This window comes from Simochromis diagramma, unplaced genomic scaffold (assembly GCF_900408965.1).
Source record: "Simochromis diagramma unplaced genomic scaffold, fSimDia1.1 OVJJ01000107.1, whole genome shotgun sequence".
Classification (NCBI taxonomy): Eukaryota; Metazoa; Chordata; class Actinopteri; order Cichliformes; family Cichlidae; genus Simochromis; species Simochromis diagramma.
Genome location: NW_024387209.1, coordinates 2,541,295 through 2,562,070, shown reverse-complemented (window position 1 = coordinate 2,562,070; position 20,776 = coordinate 2,541,295). Strand labels below are relative to the sequence as shown.

The 20,776-nt window shown below is 42.6% G+C and overlaps 2 protein-coding genes across 2 annotated transcripts; one reads left to right on the top strand and one right to left on the bottom strand.

Moving 5' to 3' along the window:
• Positions 1-1,937: 1,937 nt before the first annotated feature.
• Positions 1,938-12,088, bottom strand: clcn4 (chloride channel, voltage-sensitive 4). Its single transcript, XM_040051829.1, has 13 exons — positions 12,012-12,088; positions 11,874-11,915; positions 11,217-11,371; positions 11,003-11,102; positions 10,582-10,769; positions 10,378-10,500; positions 9,915-10,121; positions 9,707-9,787; positions 9,079-9,624; positions 8,809-8,995; positions 8,194-8,592; positions 7,893-8,109; positions 1,938-5,207 (listed from the first exon to the last, which is right to left on the bottom strand). The coding sequence occupies exons 2-13, from the start codon at positions 11,887-11,889 to the stop codon at positions 5,117-5,119; spliced, it is 2,310 nt and encodes a 769-aa protein (XP_039907763.1). The 5' UTR covers positions 11,890-11,915; positions 12,012-12,088; the 3' UTR covers positions 1,938-5,116.
• Positions 12,089-14,586: 2,498 nt separating this feature from the next.
• LOC120746353 (E3 ubiquitin-protein ligase TRIM39-like) lies at positions 14,587-16,745 on the top strand. The gene has a single exon (XM_040051834.1). It carries the CDS (start codon positions 14,599-14,601, stop codon positions 16,243-16,245), a length of 1,647 nt encoding a protein of 548 aa, XP_039907768.1. The 5' UTR covers positions 14,587-14,598; the 3' UTR covers positions 16,246-16,745.
• The last annotated feature ends 4,031 nt before the right edge of the window (positions 16,746-20,776 follow it).

The following is a 20,776-nucleotide window of genomic DNA, read 5'->3' as shown; positions in this document are numbered from 1 at the left end:
CACTCAGTGAAGAAATGATTTTGTATTTACTTGTGTTATCTTTGTCTAGTGTTAAATGTGTTTGATGATCTGGAACATGTAAGCATGACAAATACACAAAAACTAAGAAATCAGGAATGATGTAAGTAAGTAAGTTTCCGTGTTTCATGAACGCCCCTGCAGCTTCAGAGTGAGGGTCTGACCTCTATGTGGTTAAAAGAGCCTCGTCCATCTCAAGAGAGTCATGAATAAGCCATGTGACAGCCAGGGCCCTATCAGGGATGTGTCTTCACATCAGGGAAAAATAACACCAAAGTGAAACTAAAATACTGTGGAACAAGCTGGATAGTTCACTCATTACAATTACTTATTATCTCTTAATTACAAGTTAGTATCTCACAGGTTTGATGGAAATTCTCATAACAATCATTTAGTGTCTCATATGAGATGACTTTAGTATGATAATGAACTTTATTGTCATACTCATGAATGTCTTTCTTTTGATATTTGGACCTCATATACTTATAAGAAGCGTTGCCTTCATCATATCTTAAAATTAGGATTTAGCATCTTCTAATTAATAATTAACAATGACTTAATGCCTCATATCAGACAGTAATGAGCCTAAATATCATAATTATGACTTGCTCACTCTTTTTTTAATTTGTATCCAGCGATGTAATACAAATGCTCAATGTTATGACTTAATGTGTCATTATTGTCATATTTTTGTCATAATATAAAAACGTTATTAAAGTATCATAACAACAAGTTTCACTTGTATTATTAGTTCATTTGTGGCCAGTTTCTGAGCGTGCTGCCAGATAAAGACTCCAACACCACACATGTAACTGCAAATTAAAGAGCTGTTTGTGTAATAACAACATAAATATCAGTCAGACTGAGGATATAACAGGTTTTTATAAACATGTAGTTGCTTTGTTTTGCCTTTGGGGGCAGCACTGAGTCTCTGTTGCTGTATGTCCCTGCAGGTGATGGAAGAAGTGTGAGAACATCTAAAAAAACAAAAGACTCCCATCATTGACAACCGGTCAGTGCCAACCCACATAAAACACACTCTCACACACATATACTGTGGTGCTGCTGACAGGCAGTGGGGAGAGGCGGAGATGCTGGTGCTGCTCCAGGTCATGTACACCGACCTGGACTTCCTGACGGAATTCCACATGGAGCTGCAGAATTTCCTGTTTGAGAAGTACTGTCTCTGTGTCACCCAGATGGCTGGAAAACCAGGAGGGAAACACCTTTACCTCAGAAACATAAACATCAATTAAATTCAGGAGAAGTTGGTGTTTTTATATAAAAACTGCTGTTGGTGCGTCTGTGGACTCTAAAATCAAACACATAAAAAAGCCTGAAATGGAAATAATATTGCAGTTATGTATCTTTTAAAGTGTAGTAAGCTTTGTGTAGGGCTATTACTGACAAACACAGCTGATGTCCACATCATGGACCACATACAGGAAGTTCAAAGGAAGTCTACACGGTCAGGTTTATAAACATGGCGGTCTTAACATCGGGATGTGTCTCCCTGTGGTTAATGTGGATTTATCTCAAGTGCAATGCTCAGACCATCTTGGCTCTGGAAAACCACCGCTGTGCTGTCACCTCTGTCCGCGGTACAACAAGAACACGAGTTCAGCTGTTCATAGCTACAGAGAAAACACGTTTTAACTGTGAATAGTAATGACACAAGGTAAAAGCAGCAGCTTTAAGATTGGCTCTAATAAACTGCACCATGTTAATCTTACTGCTTTGATGCAGAAGCAGTTTTGTGCAGATCAAAAAGTTGGTATTGAAACACAGAATGAAACGGTTAATATGTAAAGATATTAATGTGCTCAGACAGTTCTGTTTGCATAAGAGATAATTAGAGATAATAAAAGCAAGATCCAAATGAAAAAAACAAACAAACAGAAAACACAGAAAAACTCTAACACAGTGCAGAGGAAGAGTTTTTATTACAGAGTTGGAGATGGAGAGAGCAACCAAAGAGGAGGAAGTGTCCACTCCACAAATTGTTGACACAGACTCTTTCTTGAAAGATTACTGGCTGTGTTACATCAGAAATCTTAATAAATACAAATGTGTGGTGTTAATCTTACAGTTTTTATGGCGTTGTTTGGATTCAGGCTGCTTTTAATGTTTGATTATCTTTAAGAAAGGAGTTAATGCTTCTCACTTCAGAGCAGACTGTCTGTTTTGATCTATTGTATCTATTTTGTAAGGTCACAGAGTGGCTGGAGCGTATCCCACGGCGACAGGTGAAGTCAGAGAAATAACCACACTTAAATTAGGCGAAGCTAATGTGGACGTGTTTGGACTGTGGCAGGAAACAGACAGGCTTGTCAGGAGGTCTGAACGACCAGCGCCATCTGGTGGACTAATCCAGTTCATTTAAACAGGTGGATGCTTTACTGATCCCCCTGATGTGAAACAGTGAGTAAATATTTTTAATATTTTTTAAAAAATGGATCCAGTTTTGATTAAATTACTGTTGATTCTGTGTGATTAGAGTTTTTAAAAGCTTCTAAGTAAAAAATAAATAAAAAAGGGAAGGAGGACTCAGAGTCGAGTTTATTCTGAGGTTAAGTTCAAAGTTTTCGTTTGTTCTTCAGTCCCTTTATTTCCAAAGCCCACAAACAAAAGTGCAGATGTGTGATTTCTACCTCATAACCACCCACCATTCAAATAAAACGTGGAGTTGATGTTATCGTGTCTGAAACGCACTAACTTAACAAACACTAAACGTTCAGTATTTACAGCACAGAGAGCTTTCCGGTACATTCTGTTGGCATTTGTCAAAGAAAACACTAAACGGACGAGTTTCCCTCAAAGGTTCTCGTCTGTGTGGAGTGTCAGCAGCACCCGCGTCTTTCCACACCAACACAAACACAACGAGCACTGAGCGTGCTCAGATCAGCTTTAAAATGACCTTCGTGGACACATTATCACATCCTCACATGGTAACAGTTAGTTAATGTCAGTTTACATAACGGGAGCTCACAGTACCTTAAAGTGTTAAAGCAGCATCAGACTGGTGGGTATGAAACCGCTGCTGTAAAGGCTCACACACGCAGACACACACAGTTTCTCTGACTTAGCTTCTCTTAGATGATTCACTAGAGTGAAAAGCAAAGCGTCGCTCACATGGCCTTTAATTATGAGTGACTTGGCAACATTTTCCCTTTGCTTTGTCTTTAAATCCAGTTTGTGATTAAAAGAAAGAGATCGATTAGCTTATTTGAACTAGAACTATGGCCTGTGAGTATGTGTGGGAGCTTTTAGAGCAACTAAAGCAGGTTTCATATTGTTAAATAGGAACTTAGAGGAGGAAACGAAGCTCCTTCCATCGCCTCCTCGTGCAGCTCTGGACCGCTTCCAGCACCACTGATATTTGGACACAGCTCTCTAAAAGTCCTTTAGTGACCATCTTCTCTTTAAATTAGTCAAAACAAACACCTTCAACACTGAATAAATAAATAAAACGTCAGATGTCTTCAAACCATCTCCTCAACAAGGAGAAGAAAAGAGTCTTTTCAGCTGCTTTAGGGGTAAAATCTGCTGCAGCCGCCGTCTCTCCTGCAGATTACAGCTTTGATCATTAATATCAAATATAAATGTAGTACCAAAGAAATAATGTGGATTAAATGCCTCAGCAGCAAATAAAATGATGAAAAGTAGCTTTTTCCCCCTCCTGCAGTGCAGGAAAGAAACACTCTGAGCTGCCTGCTCTGGGAGCTGTTCTAATGGACGCTGTTTGCTTTTTAAGTTTTCTGGTTTGGTGTTAAATTAGATGTTAAATCTTTGTGCAATCAGGTCAAACATGACAACCACAGAGCATTTTAACTTGTTACCCACTGAAATTCAACCAGGATGAAGCCTTTAGCTCTTCTCTGATCTGATAAACTTGTGAAAACCCCAAAACTATTCTAAAGGTCATCAAACCACAACTTTATGGATATGTACCGAGGTCAAAGCTGGTCATTCAGGGTCCAGGGGAGGTCGTCTCTATGAGGAAAACAGCTGAGATGACTGGAAGCGGTTCAGAGGTGCACACCCATCCTCTAAGATCAGGGTTGCTTTTTGATTTTTATGGGTGGAGTTTAGTTGGAGAGCTTTGTGATTTCCTCTCTGTGCAAAGAATCTGATTGGCTGGTAATTAGAAGAACAACCAATGCTACAGTAAAACAAACAAACAAACAAGGTTTAGTGTTTGAGGGAGCTGGCATGTCCACCAGACGCATGAACACAGGCAGCAGTAATATATAAATATGGCAGCAACGCGTACAACAAAAAAAGACAAAGTGCAACAAAGTCCTCAACTTCAAATAAAATCAGCTCCAGATGTGTGTGACCCTCACAGCTGGTCCCATTTCACCTCCAGATTTAAAGATACACATGATCATTTTCCAGTTATGACTGAATATCATCTCATTCAGAAGTGTGTGTGTTTCATAGATACTTGTAGTGCATTTTCTTAACCAATAAAGTTGAATTTGGATTCAAAGAAGAGCTAAACTTTCTAAATATGTTGACGTTTCGGGCCTGAAGATCACTCAACAGGTCTGGATCTGGATATTTGGGGAATAGCACTTCACCAAATATGTTAAATATGTTAAAACTTTATAAATCTTTATAAAGTCTGAGTGTTTTAGGGCTAAATATACACATCTGACACACAGAGCTGTTTGAGCTCCAAAAGAGAGGAAAGCTAGGCAGAATAAAGACACCCTTCTGAATGAGATCATCTCTAAAACCTACACCATGAATCAATAAAAACAATCATCACGGAGCCTCAGAGGTCCAAATTTCATTTAAATATGATCAGAGATGATCGTTAACCCTGCGATTCACTCCATACACACACACACTGCCCTGAAGTCGCAGTTTCCCTTCATCTGAATCTCTAAACTGAACGAGCAGCAGCAAATGAACGACGTTAAGGTGGATTCACTATGTTTTAAAGCCTTCCTGCCACTGCGGGGGGGGGGGGGGGGGGGGGGAGGATATTGAGGGAGGTGGGAGGGGCTTTTCACAGGTAGCAGAGCAGCGTGGCGTCATCTTTCCAGTTTGACATATTTACACCATCAGGGCAGTAAACCCGCCTCTCACGCTAGTTGAACATGATGGACTCTGGATCCTGGTTCATCATCTGGGCCATGTGACGCAAAACGTCCTTCTTGGTGATGATGCCCAGGAGACGCCTGCAGAGGAGGGATGCAAACAAAGGTCAGAGGTCGTTGCCCATGTGATGAGTAAAGGAAGAATGTGCAGATTAGAGGAGACAAACTGAAACTGCAACCAGATCAGCTTGACAGCCACTCTGATCACACAGATCAATCAACTACAGGAGAAAGTTGAGTCTAAGACTCAGCTTCCTTTGCTGTTGCTGTTCCTGGCAGAAACAGCAAAGCATGGACACTGCGGGCTGGATCACAAAGTGTCCTGACCTCTAAACACCAGCTGACCTCTCATATAAGTGAGTAAACACTAGGGATGGGTATCGAAAACCGGTTCTTGTTGAGAACCGGTTCCCACTGTTTCAATTCCTTGGAATTGTTTGCCATTTTTGCAAACGATTCCCTTATCGATTCCAGTCGCCCCGAATGACGTCACCCGTTGCGGAGCGTCATTTACCTGGCAGGAAACATGGCGGCTCAAAAGTTTGATTATACTTTACGAGAATGGATGACAACAGGGCAACTTGCAATACTTGAAAAGTAGATATTTCATTTAAGGGAGGAAACACTACGAATATGCAAAAGCATTTGCTCACAAAACACCCGATGACCTTAAATGAATGCCGTGTTTTTAATTCCGCTCCGGACTCGTTAATCTCAGCCCAGCAGCAGCGGTAACGTTTGCACTTCCTCTCCTGTTAATGCGGCAGGTAAATAACCAACTAACAGTGCATATTATGTTAGTGCGATCTGCCTTATTACAAAACCTGCCATTACTGTGCGTTTAGGTGACCATGATGAGACAGACAGACAGAGTCTGGCTCAGATGCTGGCAGTTCTCACTGCAGTCTACCGGTAGCGTCTCCTTTCAGGCCAGGATAGACGAATGTCACCGAGCAGTGACTAAGTTTGTGGTAAAAGCCTTGCACCCATTTGCCACAGCAGTTGCCCTCGATTTTCAGTAATGTGTTTAATTGTAGGCAGGGACATTACTGGATATTCTTGTGTAATTGCTACAGAATAATTTATGTTATACTTTGTTATTGCTACAGAAGAATATTTATTTTACATTTACAATTTTTTTCCCCGGGGACCCTGTGACACCCCATTGAAGAGCCATAGGCTGCATCTCTTAAGATCTCACTGTTGGGTTTGTAAGGCCACGTTACTCCTAAATTTCTATCTTGTTCAAAGAGAAGATCAAAGTTCTAAGCTAATCGACCTTAGGGTTCTCCTTTTTTTTAAAAAAAGAATCAATAAAGAATCGAATCGTTAAACAGAATCGAAAATGGAACCGGAATCGTGAAAATCTTATCAATACCCATCCCTAGTAAACACTGAATACATTTGGGTTTATTTAAATCTTGGTTATAGGAGACCTATTTTCATTTTTTATTTTTTTAAAATAAGTAACAGAGGTAATAAAGATGTAATAACGATTAAAGAAGTCATAAATTAATTGGTTTTAGGAGTTTTAACAATTATTTATGTCACTTTGCTTCATAACTATTAACACAAATGATCTCATTGAGTCACTAGAGGGAGCCGTTTGACCTTAAAATAACCTAATGAAAAAGCTGCTGATCTCTTTGATCTAAGCTAAGCCGGCTGCTGCAGAAATATGACCTTAAAAACTTCAGCCCAGCTTCACCTTCCTCATCTTTTTTTTTTAAACTGTATATTTAGAAAAAGACTGGCACATAGAACAGAAAACACTGCACCGAACACCCGATCTCTATTATTCTAGATAAAGCCCTGAAATACTGGCTGCTCTTACCAACAGAGCAGCCAATGACATCAGAGGTGAGCAGGAAACATGAAGCTGCTGCTTCTCTGTTTCCTGCAGACTGGAGAGAATCCTTCTCTGACATTTTAAAGGAATGATACAGATCAGCTTCTGAGCTACAAACGGTTTTTACTGATGAACGTCACTGCTAAAGTCAAGGTATTCACAGTATTTTTGGTGGCAGGACAACTGCAAATGATCCAGTTTGTCACCAACAAAGTGAAACTATGTTTTCAGGACTTTGTAGGTGCTTCCTGAATGAAATCTGACCCCGTTTCTTTGAGAAGTTTCAACCCTCTAGCAGATCATTACATGAAGGCACCTTTTGAATACAAGCGCGTCCATGCTCACAGGTGTACACACGGGTGCTCACACACACAAACTACACCCTTTTTGGCTCCTACCTCAAAGCACACTGTGTGCTGTCGATCCTATGTGCTGCACAATAATATTCAATATTTAGTATTTACTGTTATATTCACATAGATCATCACGATGATGTTGTTTATTATATTGCTCTCTTTTTTTTCTTGTTTTCTTTTTTCTTTCTCAACAGGTGATCCAGGTGACTGATATATGTATTTTTTGTCTGTTTGTTTTGTTTGTTTTTGGTTTTTGCCTTTTATCACCGTTCCTCTTCCCCGCTGTTTTTCTTTCCCCCAGTCATGTCTGTCCCGTGTGTAGCAAGTGAAAATAAAATAAAATAAACAATAAAAACAAAGGTCAATCAAACAGACCAATACGGCAAGGCCGGGATGGTCCATTTGGTAAAGTTAATCCATTGGGCATCTTTCTTTGCCTTTAGACAATAATTCTGATGGCAAAAGAACATAAATGGGACAGGCGAAAAAAGAAAAAAGAGAATTTTCAACCGTTTCCATATTTCAGGCTGTAACAGCAGATGGCATTTGGCGTGCTCTTACCCGCTCCTGGTGACCAGACACTGGCGCAGACCAAGCTTGCGGAAGATGTCCACCACGGTCTCCATGGGCGTGTGGTCGGTGACGGTGAATGGGCTGAGGTTGAGGATGCGTCGCAGCTTAAGCGGCTGTGGGTTGCTCGCCGGCAGCTGCGGTGCGTCCTCGGTGAAGTAGACCACTGAGCTGCTCACCACGCCGTCCTGCTTCTGACGGGCGTTCTCTGTGGATGGATCGAGGGGAGGAGTCAGTGGAAACCTTTTGATCGGATTCACTAAAGACTAACGTGCATTTGCGGTTGACTTACTGATGGCGAGCGTGAGGTCTCTGCGCTGGACGAAGCCGATGAGCCTCTCTGACTCTCTGGACACGACCACGGGGAAACCGTTGTAGTCCGTGTCTTTGATCAGCGTCTCCACATCCTCTACTGTCGTGGAGTCCTGCGTGAGGACAGCCAGCGGCGGGTCGTTCCTGCGGGGACGCATCACGTCGGTGGCGAGCGTGCGGTGGGTGAACTCGTCCCGCACGTCCAGGTACGGGTAGCCGTTTAGCAGGATGTGTGACTCGTAGATGCCCTCCTTACCGAATGCATCTGCCACCCACTTGCTGGTGACAGCGGCGGCCATCAGGGGGACGATGTACTCCAAGCCGCCGGTGAGCTCAAACATGATGACCACCAGCGAGACGGTCATTCTCGTTACACCGCCTGAAGCAACACAAACACAGCTGCTTCATCACAGGAGGAGACTTAATTCAACCATTCACAGTGTGAGAAGTTTCTGCTGTTTACCAGGGGCAGCCAATCAGAACAAAGCTTGGGTTAAAAGGGGAGGAGCTAAAACAGCTTGTTTCAGGCAGGCCTGACACAAGGCCTCATCATGTCTACATCTTAAAGTTTCTAATGGGTGAACGGTGCACTCACCCAGGCAGGCGGCGGCTCCCACCATGGCGTACAGTCCTGGCGTGACGCAGTCGGCGCCGGGCCGGCACCAATTCTTGAAGATGATCCAGTCGTGGTGATGGTAGGCCATCTGCTCCACGGCGATCCCGACGATCCGCCCGGCGATGGCCCCGACCGCCATGCTGGGGATGAAGAGACCCGAGGGGATCTGAGGAGGAAAGAGATCCGCTCAGAGAAACAGAAACAGGAAACAAACACCGACTTCCAGCCCATCGTCTTCCTCGCACTGACCTTCATGCCGAAGGTGAAGATGGTGATAACGATCTTGAAGATGAGTGCGAGGGTGAGCTGCCACAGGGCGTTGTAGACACCAGGTCCCGCCGGGCGGTCCGGGATGTCGTCCACCGGCCGGCTCATGTTGGGGTTGTTGACGTAATCGCAGAGCTGCGACGACTCGAGCGCGCCACAGTCATTGAAGAGCTCTGAGATAAGCTCGCTGGTGCTGCGGCGGGTGTATGGGTTGGGGTAAGCCAGAAGGGCAGTGATCCCCGTCACGGCGATCACCTCCAAGACCGGGTACTTCCCCAGCTGTGTGGTCTTCCTCCGCCGGCACCAGGCGATGTTGGCCCGGATGAAGAGAGTCCCCCAGAGGCCGCCAAAGACGCCAAGCAGGATAAAGGGCACCAGCTCGGCCATGTACCACGGCGTGTGGTACTCCACATAGAAGAGCACCAGGCGGCTGTTTCCAAATGGGTTGATAGAGCGCAGCGTGAAGGCTGCGACCAGTGCGGCGAAGAAGGAGCGCCACAGAGTCTTCAGAGGGAAGTAGTAGCTGACCTGCAGGAGGAAGCACAGGACATCGTTAGGAGAGAGGAGGAGGAGGAGCTACAGATACTCTGTGTCCGGTCTGATAGCCGACCTCTTCCAGGCTGAACAGAACTCCTCCGATGGGCGCGCCGAACGCCACCGACACTCCAGCTGCCGCCGCCGCCGACAGCACCTGCAGGAGGCAGACACACATACATCTACGTGACTTTTCCTTCATCGAGGGGAGAGCGTGCACACTGTGAGGAAATCTTACTGCCCTTAAAAGGTCAAAGGTTAGGAGTGTTTTTTCCGCAGCATACCTCTCGCCTCTTGCCCTCGTTCTTGCTGTACTTGGAGAAAAGGCTGCAGAAGAGGTTTCCGCAGCAACACGCCACATGGACCAGAGGACCCTCCTTCCCCAGGCTCAGGCCCGACGACACGGCCAGCACCAGCGTGACTGTCTTGATCAGCAGGGTCCACTTCCCCAGGTAGCCCCGGATGATGAAGCCGCTGAGGATCGTCTTGATCTGCACAAAACATGCAAACAGACGGAGACATGTGAGAGCGAACGCACGGCTGAAAGCGCAATCAGACTCCATTTAAAAAGTCCCGCAGGAAAACTGTTAAAAACCATCTGTGTCATGGCTTCAGTTCCTGTATCTGCATGGGGGCGTGGCCTAATGCCACCTGCTGCAAGTAACACACCTCATTAGAAGCCTGCTCAAATGAACTGAGCCAACTCCAACTGATTGAATTTGTTTATCCAGTGAAAAAGTTTGTTACCTCCGGGATTCCCGACCCGCAGGCATACGGAGCGAACACTCGCACCAGCGACACCGCCAGGAAGGAGAAGAGCAGAGCCCATAGGATGTACAGGAAGTAGTTCAGCACGTACGCTCCGGCTCCCTGAGAGAACACAGAGTTAGCTCATCACTCTGTCCACTCATTGAAGAAACACACACAACCACTAAAAGCGGGCAACTCAACCTCGGCGTGGCCTGTCATCAGCTCCGCCCACTTCTGCCACTGTGGGCACTTGTCCCGGTCGTCAAACGTGGTCTCGTTGGAGGTCCAGCAGCACTGCTCATGGCTGTACCAGAACGCCGAGAGGCACACACCCTCCTTCAGGTCCGTCATCCAGTCCACGGCGAGGTCGATCACGCCGGCCAGCGTCCCTGTGGAGGAGAAGGGGAGGAGTCATTCCACCTCAGAGACACCTTCATCACTCTCAGATTGCTCCTGTTTCTCTTCCGGTGTTGCTCGGACATCCAGAGAGACGTCTGCAGCTTCAACAACAGAGTAAGAAACAGAAATAAAGGTAAAAAGGAAGCTAGATAGATGAAGCCTGGGAACTTTAAGCCCAGCAGCACGAAGAGGAGGAGGAGATCAGAGACACGGCGAGCCTGACCTGAGAGGAGGCCGATGAGCAGCATCACCACCCATCCCGACCAGGCGTCCAGCAGGCTCTTAATCAGCTCCCAGAGGGACTCTTTGCTCTTGCTGGTGATCTGCAGAAACACAGGATCAACTTACAGGTTTGCTGTGTGGATTTCAAATAAAAGCTCACGCGTCATGTGTCACGCCTCACAATGAGGAGGGAGAGGAATAGATGAAGCACACACCTTACGGTGGCGGTCTGTGTCCCTGGATTTCTCTCTCAGCCAGTCAATGGTGTGGAAGTCCTCGTACGTGCTCACATCGGGGAAAGGCTCATCCAGGAAGTCCATCAGGTTCCCGGCACCATTCATCTCCTCCGTGGGCGTGGCGGCACTCACACCTGGAAGAAAGTGAGGACGTCATCAGTGTTAATTTGATTTGTAAACACTCACTGTTTATTTAACGTTAATGTCCATGCTCATCGGTTTAATGAGATTTCACCTGCTCAACACATTCATATAAATAAGAATAAAAGCTTAAATTAAAGATCCACGTGTTTTTAATAATATGCATTTCTGTTTATACTGAGGAGGAGCCGGGTGCAGTCAGCCTTTACTGAATTCAAAGATCCCGATGAGTTAAAAGGAGGGGGGGGGAAACATTTCACCTGCCTCATATCACAGGATGAGGGCAGATCTCCTCACTTTTACCTGAAGAACAACAACAACTATCTCCTCTGACATGAATGCAGTCACCACCGAGAGTCTCCACTGTGTTTGTCAGACTTCGCACCTGAAATGATCCAGCAGCACAAACAGCACTGCGGAGCCTTTATTTACGTTAGCTCCTGAAGCTAACCAGGCTAACTCAGCATCATTTCACTGGCTGTTGTTGTTGTTTACCTTCAGCGACCTCCATGTTGCTCCGTGCTCACCGCTGCGGGTCTAAAATAAAATCTCTTCAATTATTAACTGATACGTTGTCAAATAAAAATGTCATTTTAGTAAAATTCAGCGAGAGAAAAATAAATAAAAGCCTACAGGAGCGTCGCAGAAGGCTCCCTGCAACCTGCCAGTATCGCGATACTTCGGGATCGCGCTTTGCTTGGACCACCTCAAAGCTCGTCGTGTTTCAGGTGTTTGGAGTCTTTTCTGCCCTCTGGTGGCCACGCGTGGGAATTACAAGAAAGAGTAAAGTTTGAAAAATTACAAACCAGTCAAAGTCAAATGTATTTATATAGCACATTTAAAACAAGAACCGTTGACCAAGGTGGTGTATTTAAGATAATTGAGAGAAATAAAAACAAAGGGAGACATGATAAGAGTTAAGAAAAAGAATCATAAAATTAGAAGATTTGAGTAAGAAATAAGATAAATAAAAGTAATACAAGCTCATTCTGATTTAAAAGTCAAGGATTAAAACTGGGTTTTTAGACGGGTTTTAAAAGTGTCCAATGTCCAATGACTAAAATTCACAGCTGACTACATGGACAAGCTAAATGTCTTCTGGAGAATTTTTTATGGTCAGATCAGACAAAGATGGAATTATTCGGACACAATGATGAGTATGTTTGGGTGAGAAAAGTCAATTGGACCTAAGAACTGTCATAAATCATGCTCTGGGGCTGATTTGCTGTGAAATTCTTTGAAAATGTGTGGGTTAAGTCCATATCAGGAAACTCTTGGCATTTGCATTTCTACCAAAGAGATTCTCTGCAAATATCTAGCCAGAGTTCAAAAGCTTGCTGATCAAAAGGAAACTTGCCAAAAGAGACATTTATTAGTGGCGTGCATGTTTATATTTGAGCCTGTATGTAAACTTGACTACGTTTAGAGAAAAACCTAAATAAGTTCAAAGTTGTGCACCCAATTCTTATTTTTTTTTAAAGTCAGTAAAGATGCATGATGTGCAGTTTACCCCACCCTGAAAAAAAAGCAGTTACAACACCAGTTTAAAGATATTTACAACATTACAATGAGCTTCACTTCCAATTGAATGTTTACTGGTAAACAATGTCTCTCACCTGCTGAAAGAGGTGGGGGAAAACCTGAAGGATGAGAAATTCAGCGTCAGAATTCAGAAATGAAAGTGAGAGATACACCTGAGCAAAAATCTATTTCTCTTTAAAAGAACCTAAAACTTTGCTCATTGAGTCTTTTGCTACAACACAGCAGGGCTTCTGTCCAACACAGCTTATACAGGTGACCATGATCAGGCTGTTTTAAATGTCTACATTTAAACTCTCCTCTTTCACAGTTTAGGAATCAAACATCAAATACAAAAACAACCCTACACCCACTTCTGTGACAAACATGAGTTTTCTTATTTGGACAACTCTTTGGTAATCTTGAGCTGTGATTGGCTGAAAAGTGATAAACTTTGTTGTTTCTTTGGTTGTTGAACCATGTGGGAACCGATACAGTGTATTGTAAATTATTAGAATTAAATAAACCATTAAAATAAATGTAGTAAGATGTGACACAAAACTCTAGATGGATGACATTCCACTGATGAAAGTTGGATGATAATGAAGGATGAAACTAAAAGCATGTGTAACAATAGAAATTCACTTGAGCGGAATCAGTTTCTTTTCAAAGGAACATTAAACTGAGCTCACTGATCCTTTCATATCAGCACAGCAGAGCTTCTCTCCAACACTGGTGAGTACAGATGATCATGATTGAACTGTTTAAAAGTCTAAATGTGGATCATCCTCCAGAGACAATGAAGTTTACAATTAAATCTCTAATCTCAGGGTCAACTGGATCCATCAGGTTTTCCTCAACAACACAGCAGAGTCTTTACAAACATTGGTAAGTGAACTCATGACACTCACTTTCACAGCAACTTGTTCATTCACATTGTTTTAAATTTTAAAGGGTGAGAGTTTCTTTGACTTGTATTGTAAAGACACATACGTTGTGGACTTTTTGGTCAGACTTTCTGACATGGGCGGTATCTTGGTGCTGGGATCCAGTGGTTGGCCGGACGTCTATTTTGCTTAGAGGGCCTTCTCATGTGGACCTCCCTAACTACCAACATGCAAGATGTTGTAGTGAGGAAACAGTAATCCCATCTTTGACAGCAGATGATTTATGTTAGTGGGTAACCCAGTAAAGACTTTAATGGGGAAAGACCAGTAGAGAGAGCAGTGGAAGTCATGTGTGTATTTGATCAGGACAGTTTGAAGCTCAGGAGGACTGGTTAAAGGAGGCAAAACACCAAAGGGCAGCTTATACCTCTTGGTTAGCTTTCTCCATTGCCCGGTGGTCTGGGGATAGAAATCAGAAGAGAGACTAACTTGAGCTCTCAGGGGCATTCACACTGATGACATTCAACATCATCCCTTCGATTTCTATCTTCAAACAGATCTAAGACTAAAAGAACTGTGTGATACTTTTTATTTAGAGCAGTGTGACATGTGAACTTTGGGATCACAGGGATTAATTTCACATACACTGACTTTATTATTTCAAACTTTCATCATGTTTATCTTGACTATCCAGCACTGGAAAAGGAGACATAAGACAGAAAGGAAGAAAAAGCAGAACAAGTCTTCTTTAAATATGATTAAAACTGAATTTAAAATAAAAATATTTTATTTTCTTTCTCATTCAGAGTGCAGACATGTCTGCTGCCAGCTGTCTTCTATCTGAAGATCAGTTTCTGTGCTCCATCTGTCTGGATGTCTTCACTGATCCAGTCTCCACACCATGTGGACACAACTTCTGCAAAAGCTGCATCAGTCAACACTGGGATATCAGTGACAGGTGTCAGTGTCCTTTGTGTAAAAAGATCTTTCAGACCAGACCTGAGCTGCACATCAACAGTTTCATCTCTGAGATGGTTTCGGAGTTTAGATCTGAAGCTCAGCAGAAAGTCAGCAGCAGCAGCTCAGAGCAACAAGCTGCCAAACCAGGAGAAGTTCCCTGTGACATCTGCACTGGAACCAAACTGAAGGCTCTGAAGTCCTGCCTGGTGTGTCTGGCCTCCTACTGTCAGACTCACCTGGAGCCTCACCTGACAGCTTCACGGCTGAAAAGACATCAGCTGATCGATCCTGAGGAGAACCTGGAAGGAAGGATGTGTATGAAGCATGATAAACCTCTGGAGCTGTTCTGTAAGACCGATCAGACATGTGTCTGCATGCTCTGCTGTGTTTTTGACCACAAGACTCATGAGTTTGTTCCTCTGAGAGAAGAATATGAAGTAAAGAAAGCAGAACTGGGGAAGACTGAGGCTGAAATTCAACAGATGATCATGAAGAGACGAATGAAGATTCAGGAGATCAAAGAGTCAGTGAAGATGAGCAAAGATGCTGCAAACAGAGAGAAAGCAGAAGGTGTTCAGGTCTTCACTGCTCTGAAGGAGTCTGTTGACAGACGTCTGAATGAGTTCATAAAGGAGATTGAAGAGAAACAGGAAACAACAGAGAAACAGGCTGAAGGTTTCATCAAAGATCTGGAACAGGAAATCTCTGAGCTGATGAAGAGAAGCTCTGAGGTGGAGCAGCTCTCACGCTCTAAAGATCACCTCCACCTCCTCCAAAGCTTCTCATCCCTGAAAGCTGTTCCAGCCACCAAGGACTGGACAGAGGTCAGTATCCATCCACCATCATATGAGGGGACTGTGGTGAGAGCTGTGGTGAGAGCTGTGGATCAGCTGAAGGAGACTCTCAGTAAAGACATGAAGAAGCTGTTTGAGGCTGAACTGAAGAGGGTCCAGCAGTATGCAGTGGATGTGACTCTCGATCCTGATACAGCACATCCTTATCTCATCCTGTCTGATGATGGAAAACAAGTACACTGTGGTCAAGAGGAGAATGATCTTCCAGACAACCCAGAGAGATTTTCTGAATTTCCCATTGTTTTAGGAAAGCAGAGTTTATCTTCAGGCAGATTTTACTTTGAGGTTCAGGTTAACGACAAGACTGAATGGGCTTTAGGAGTGGCCAGAGAGTCAGTCAACAGGAAGGAAGTCATGACATTGAGTCCTAAAAATGGTTACTGGATTGTAGGAGTATGTGAAAATATTTGTGTAGCAGTTGATGACCTTCCAGTCCATCTCCCTCTTCAGTCTGGTCCTCAGAAGGTGGGGGTGTTTGTGGATTATGAGGAGGGTCTGGTGTCCTTTCATGATGTAGATGATGTAGATGTGATATATTCCTTTTCTGGCTTCTCCTTCACTGAGAAACTCTACCCATTCTTCTGTCCCGGCAGTAATGATGGTGGTAAAAACTCTGATCCTCTGATCATCTGTCCTGTTAATCAGTGAGTCTGATCTTTTTCCATGAGGAAATTGGAATAAATACAGATTAATCTTAACATTTAAGCTGACAGAGAAGAAGTCCTAAAAACATAACTGAGCAAACTGCACCTGCTAATGAAGATGAAGCTGCAATGAAGAAGCTGCAAAACAAGCCAGTAAACTGAACTTTAGCTGATTTTTCCCATTTGTCTGAGGAAGTCCAGTGTGACAAAGAAGAAACTCTAGTCGTCTTTTCTTGCATTGTATGGCAAAGGCACAGACATTAAATTATATACTGTACACAGAAATGAGTACAAATGTTAATATTTTATTATTTTTACTTATCTGTTGTTAACTATCAAAATATGGCGGATAAACTGTTCTGTTGTCTTAACATGTACAGTATGCTTATTCAGAATGAAAGAATTAAAATCCGAACATACCATCTTTTTTGATCTTTTCTTTGATGACAATCAGCTGCTGAGCTTCAGCCTTCTTACCTCTGAGGTCATCACAGAATGAGCGGCTGTAAACCTTTAGAAAGACCCACATTTGCATCAGTAAAATTATTAATAACATGCAAGTGTTAAATACATCTTTTAGATGATTTTTAAACATTTTTGGAGCGCTGAGATATTTGATTTAAAAAAAGACACCCCACTGACATTCATTCATTACTTGTGCACATGTTAAGTTGTGGTTGTGGTATTTAAACATTTTATTAAGGTGGCACGGTAACAGAGCAGTTAATGCTGGGGAGAGTCCTTCCTGAATAACTCACTCTCCAGATCCAGCAACTAGTTGAACTAGTTTTTCAGCGTCACTCTGAGACAGGATATTTCTAACTTTAGAGATGTTGAGCAAATGGAAGAAAGCAGTCTTACATATTTGTTTAATATGTGCGTTGAAGGACATGTCCTGGTCTAAAATGACTCCAGGGTTCCTCACAGTATTACTGGAGGCCAAGGTAATGCCATCCAGAGTAAGAATCTGGTTAGATACCATATTTCTAAGATTTTCAGGGCCGAGTACAATAACCTCAGTTTGATCTGAATTAAGAAGCAGAAAGTTAGCGGCCATGCAGGTCTTTATGTCTTTAAGACATTCCTGCAGTTTAACTAAATGGTGTGTGTTATCTGGCTTCATGGACAGATAGAGCTGGGTGTCATCTGCATAGCAGTGAAAATGTATACTATGTCTTCTAATGATACTGCCAAGGTGAAGCATGTGGAACACCATAATTAATTAACCTTAGTGTGCGAAGAGGACTCTCCATTTACTTGCACAAATTGGAGTCTATTAGATAGATATGATAGAAACCACTGCAGCACAGCACAGTACCTGTAGTACCTACAGCATGTTCTAATCGCTCTAATAGGATATTATGGTCGACAGTGTCGAATGCTGCACTGAGGTCTAGCAGGACAAGCACAGAGATGAGTCCACTGTCAGAGGCCATAAGAAGATCATTTGTAACCTTCACTAAAGCTGTTTCTGTGCTGTGATGAGCTCTGAAACCTGACTGAAACTCTTCAAATAAGCCATTCCTCTGCAGATGATCTGTTAGCTGTTTGACAACTACTCTTTCAAGGATTTTTGATATGAAAGGAAGGTTGGATATTGGCCTATAATTAGCTAAGACAGTTGGGTCTAGAGATGGCTTTTTGAGTAAAGGTTTAACTACAGCCAGCTTGAAGGCCTGTGGTACATAGCTGATTATTACACGGAAAAAAAAGGGATTGGCCAGCTCTTGGATTTACGTAAGCATCTTGCGTGTATTTAACACAAGTGCCTCATGCTTTAAAGTTAAGTGTAACTATATAGTGTAGAAACTACATGATATGCAGAGAGGCTAGATTAAATTAGTCATATCATGTTCGAGTGAAGTAAGTCAATAACTTACTGCGACACTGCACGGGATTTCAGTCTTGTGCGCTTTGGATCGTGGTTATAGGAAGGTATCTATCTCAGTCAAGTCGAGCTGCCGCCTGTACTTTTTTTGGTATACCGAAAAAAGTAAATTGGGTGGTTGTTACATTAAAAAAGTCTAACTTTGTAATTTGAACACAATAATTTCATGTTTCTATGAACATAATTAAATCATGAAGGATCTGTACGAAATTCAACAACTTAATTTGTTCTTGTTGAGATGACATGATACATTCTAGTAAGAGTGGTTAGTTTCTGAACTCATGAAACTTCACAAGATCGCACGAGATGTCAAACTGCAGGAAAATCACTGGAGTCACTGGAGGCAGACAACTACACACACACCACGTGTATGCTATTGCTATTTATTGTGGTTTAACCTGTCAAGGCCAAAAACGTACAAAAAATGGTGGTTGTGCTGTTGCTTCACAGTAAGAAGGTCCTGGGTTCAAATCCACAATCTGGCTAGTTTGCACTGGGTTCTCTCTGGGTGTTCTGGTTTCTTCCCACAGTTAAAAGTCATGCAGTTATTAGAGTTTGGTTAATTGGTGATTCTAAATTACCTGTCAATGTAAGTGCAAATGGTTGTTTGTGATAGACTTGTGAGCTGTCCAGGGTGTACCCTGTCTTGTAACCTGTCACTTCAGGGTTATTTCACAGCCCCCCTGCAACCAGGATAAAGAGAGGAGGATGGTAGTTGTTGTAGATCCATTCAATTTTTATTAATCTAGACTTTGTTGAACATTATGTAATATGAAAACAACATGTAGTATTTAAGTGACCAAGTAGTAGTGGGGTAAAATTTATTGAATAGTGTTGAAATAAAACGACAAAATTGTGAAGCATTAAAATATTCCAAGAGCTCAACTTACTTCATCTAAACATGTTTCAATCGCGTTTTATGAACACAAAATGCACAGGTTTAGTGAATATGAAAAAGTTGTGATTTAACTCAGTTGTTTAAGTTTCTGCCAAAGCAAAACATTTGTGTGCAACCAATGTCCACTATTGAATCAAGTAAATCCAACATGGCCTTTTTTTCAGTGTAGAGATAGGTTGATCATATTTAAGATCGAAGCATTAATTATTGGCAGGACTTCTTTGATCAGTTTTGTAGGAATGGGGTCTAAAAGACACGTTGATGGTTTGGAGGAAGTAATTATTGAAGTTAACTCAGAAAGATCAATTGGAGAAAAAGAGTCTAACTTAACATCAATGGTACTAAGAGTAGCTGTAGATAATATTACATCTGTGGGATGATTATTGGTAATTTTTTCTCTAGTGATAAAAAATTTTATTTGTGAAGAAGTTCATAAAGTCATTACTAGTTAACGTTAAAGGGATTGTTGGCTCAACAGTGCTCTGACTTTTTGTCAGCCTGGCTACAGTGCTGAAGAGAAACCTGGGGTTGTTCTTATTTTCTTCAATCAGTGATGAATAATAAGATGTTCTGGCTTTGCGGAGGGCTTTCTTATAAAGAAACAAACTATTTCTCCAGGCTAAATGATGATCTTCTTGTGACATGCCATTTCCTCTCCAGCTTACAAGTTATCTGCTTTAGGCTACGTGTTTGAGAATTATACCACGGAGTCAGGTACTTCTGATTAGAGACCTTAGTTTTCACTGGAGCTACAGTATCCAGAGTCGTACGTAGTGAAGAAGTAAAATTATTAGATAATAAGATAAGATAATCAACCTCTGTTGGGGTAGCGTTCAGGTAACTGCTCTGCTCTATGTTGGTACAGGGCATTGAAGATGATAACAGTGAGTGGATTATATTCTTAAACTTAGTTACAGTGCTTTCAGAAAGACATCTACTTTGATAAAGTCTACTCTCCACTGCTGTGTAATCAATTATTGTAAATGTAAATGTTATCAGGAAATGATCAGACAGGAGAGGGTTTTCAGGAAACACTGTTAAATGTTCAGTTTCTATGCCATATGTTAAAACAAGATCTAGAGTGTGATTAAAGTGGTGGGTGAATCTGTGGAAACTCCGCGATAGCCACCACACGAAGTAACGAGTAACGACCAGTGTTGGGACTACGTTATTATTGTGGTAACGAGCACGGTAACTAGTTATTATGCCAAAATCAGGAACGCGTTACTCGTTACTGGGATTTAGATAGGGTCGTTACTCGTTACTTCGTGTGGTGGCTATCGCGGAGTTTCCACAGATTCAGTAACATTAGCAAGTGGTGGAGGCCAGCAGGTGGATGAAGGAAAAGGGACGCAGAAGGAAAAGAGACCCGAGGCGGCCGCCGGTCCAAGTGTGAACTGAACTTCAGGTAAGAAGTTATGACCTGCAGTCTATCTGGGTCAGATATGAACCAAGTTTAGGTGGAGTTTATTTTCGTTATTCTGACTTTTTCCTACTGCGTGCTAGCTAGCATGACGGAGTTTCTATACAGCTGGGTGGGTGCTATGAAGTGATGTTGAACTTTATTTTGTTCATAAGTTATTAGAGTTGCCAACCGTCCCGTCTGGTATTCAGAGAAAATATTACGCGTTTCTTATTGAGGTGAAAAGGAACAGTTTGTCCTGTAATTCAGCTACAATGAAAAAGGCACAAAGCTGGAGTTATTCTGTCTTTACGCTGCACAGCTGCCTCTTCTTCTCTCATTCTCTC

Coding starts and splice junctions, on each gene's coding strand:
- clcn4 (XM_040051829.1), bottom strand. Junction 10,122..10,377: donor GCGGGTCGGGAATCCCGGAG/GTAACAAACTTT, acceptor TGTTTTGTGCAG/ATCAAGACGATCCTCAGCGG. Junction 9,788..9,914: donor ACGAGGGCAAGAGGCGAGAG/GTATGCTGCGGA, acceptor TGCCTCCTGCAG/GTGCTGTCGGCGGCGGCGGC.
- LOC120746353 (XM_040051834.1), top strand. CDS start 14,599: ATGTCTGCTGCCAGCTGTCTTCTATCTGAAGATCAGTTTCTGTGCTCC.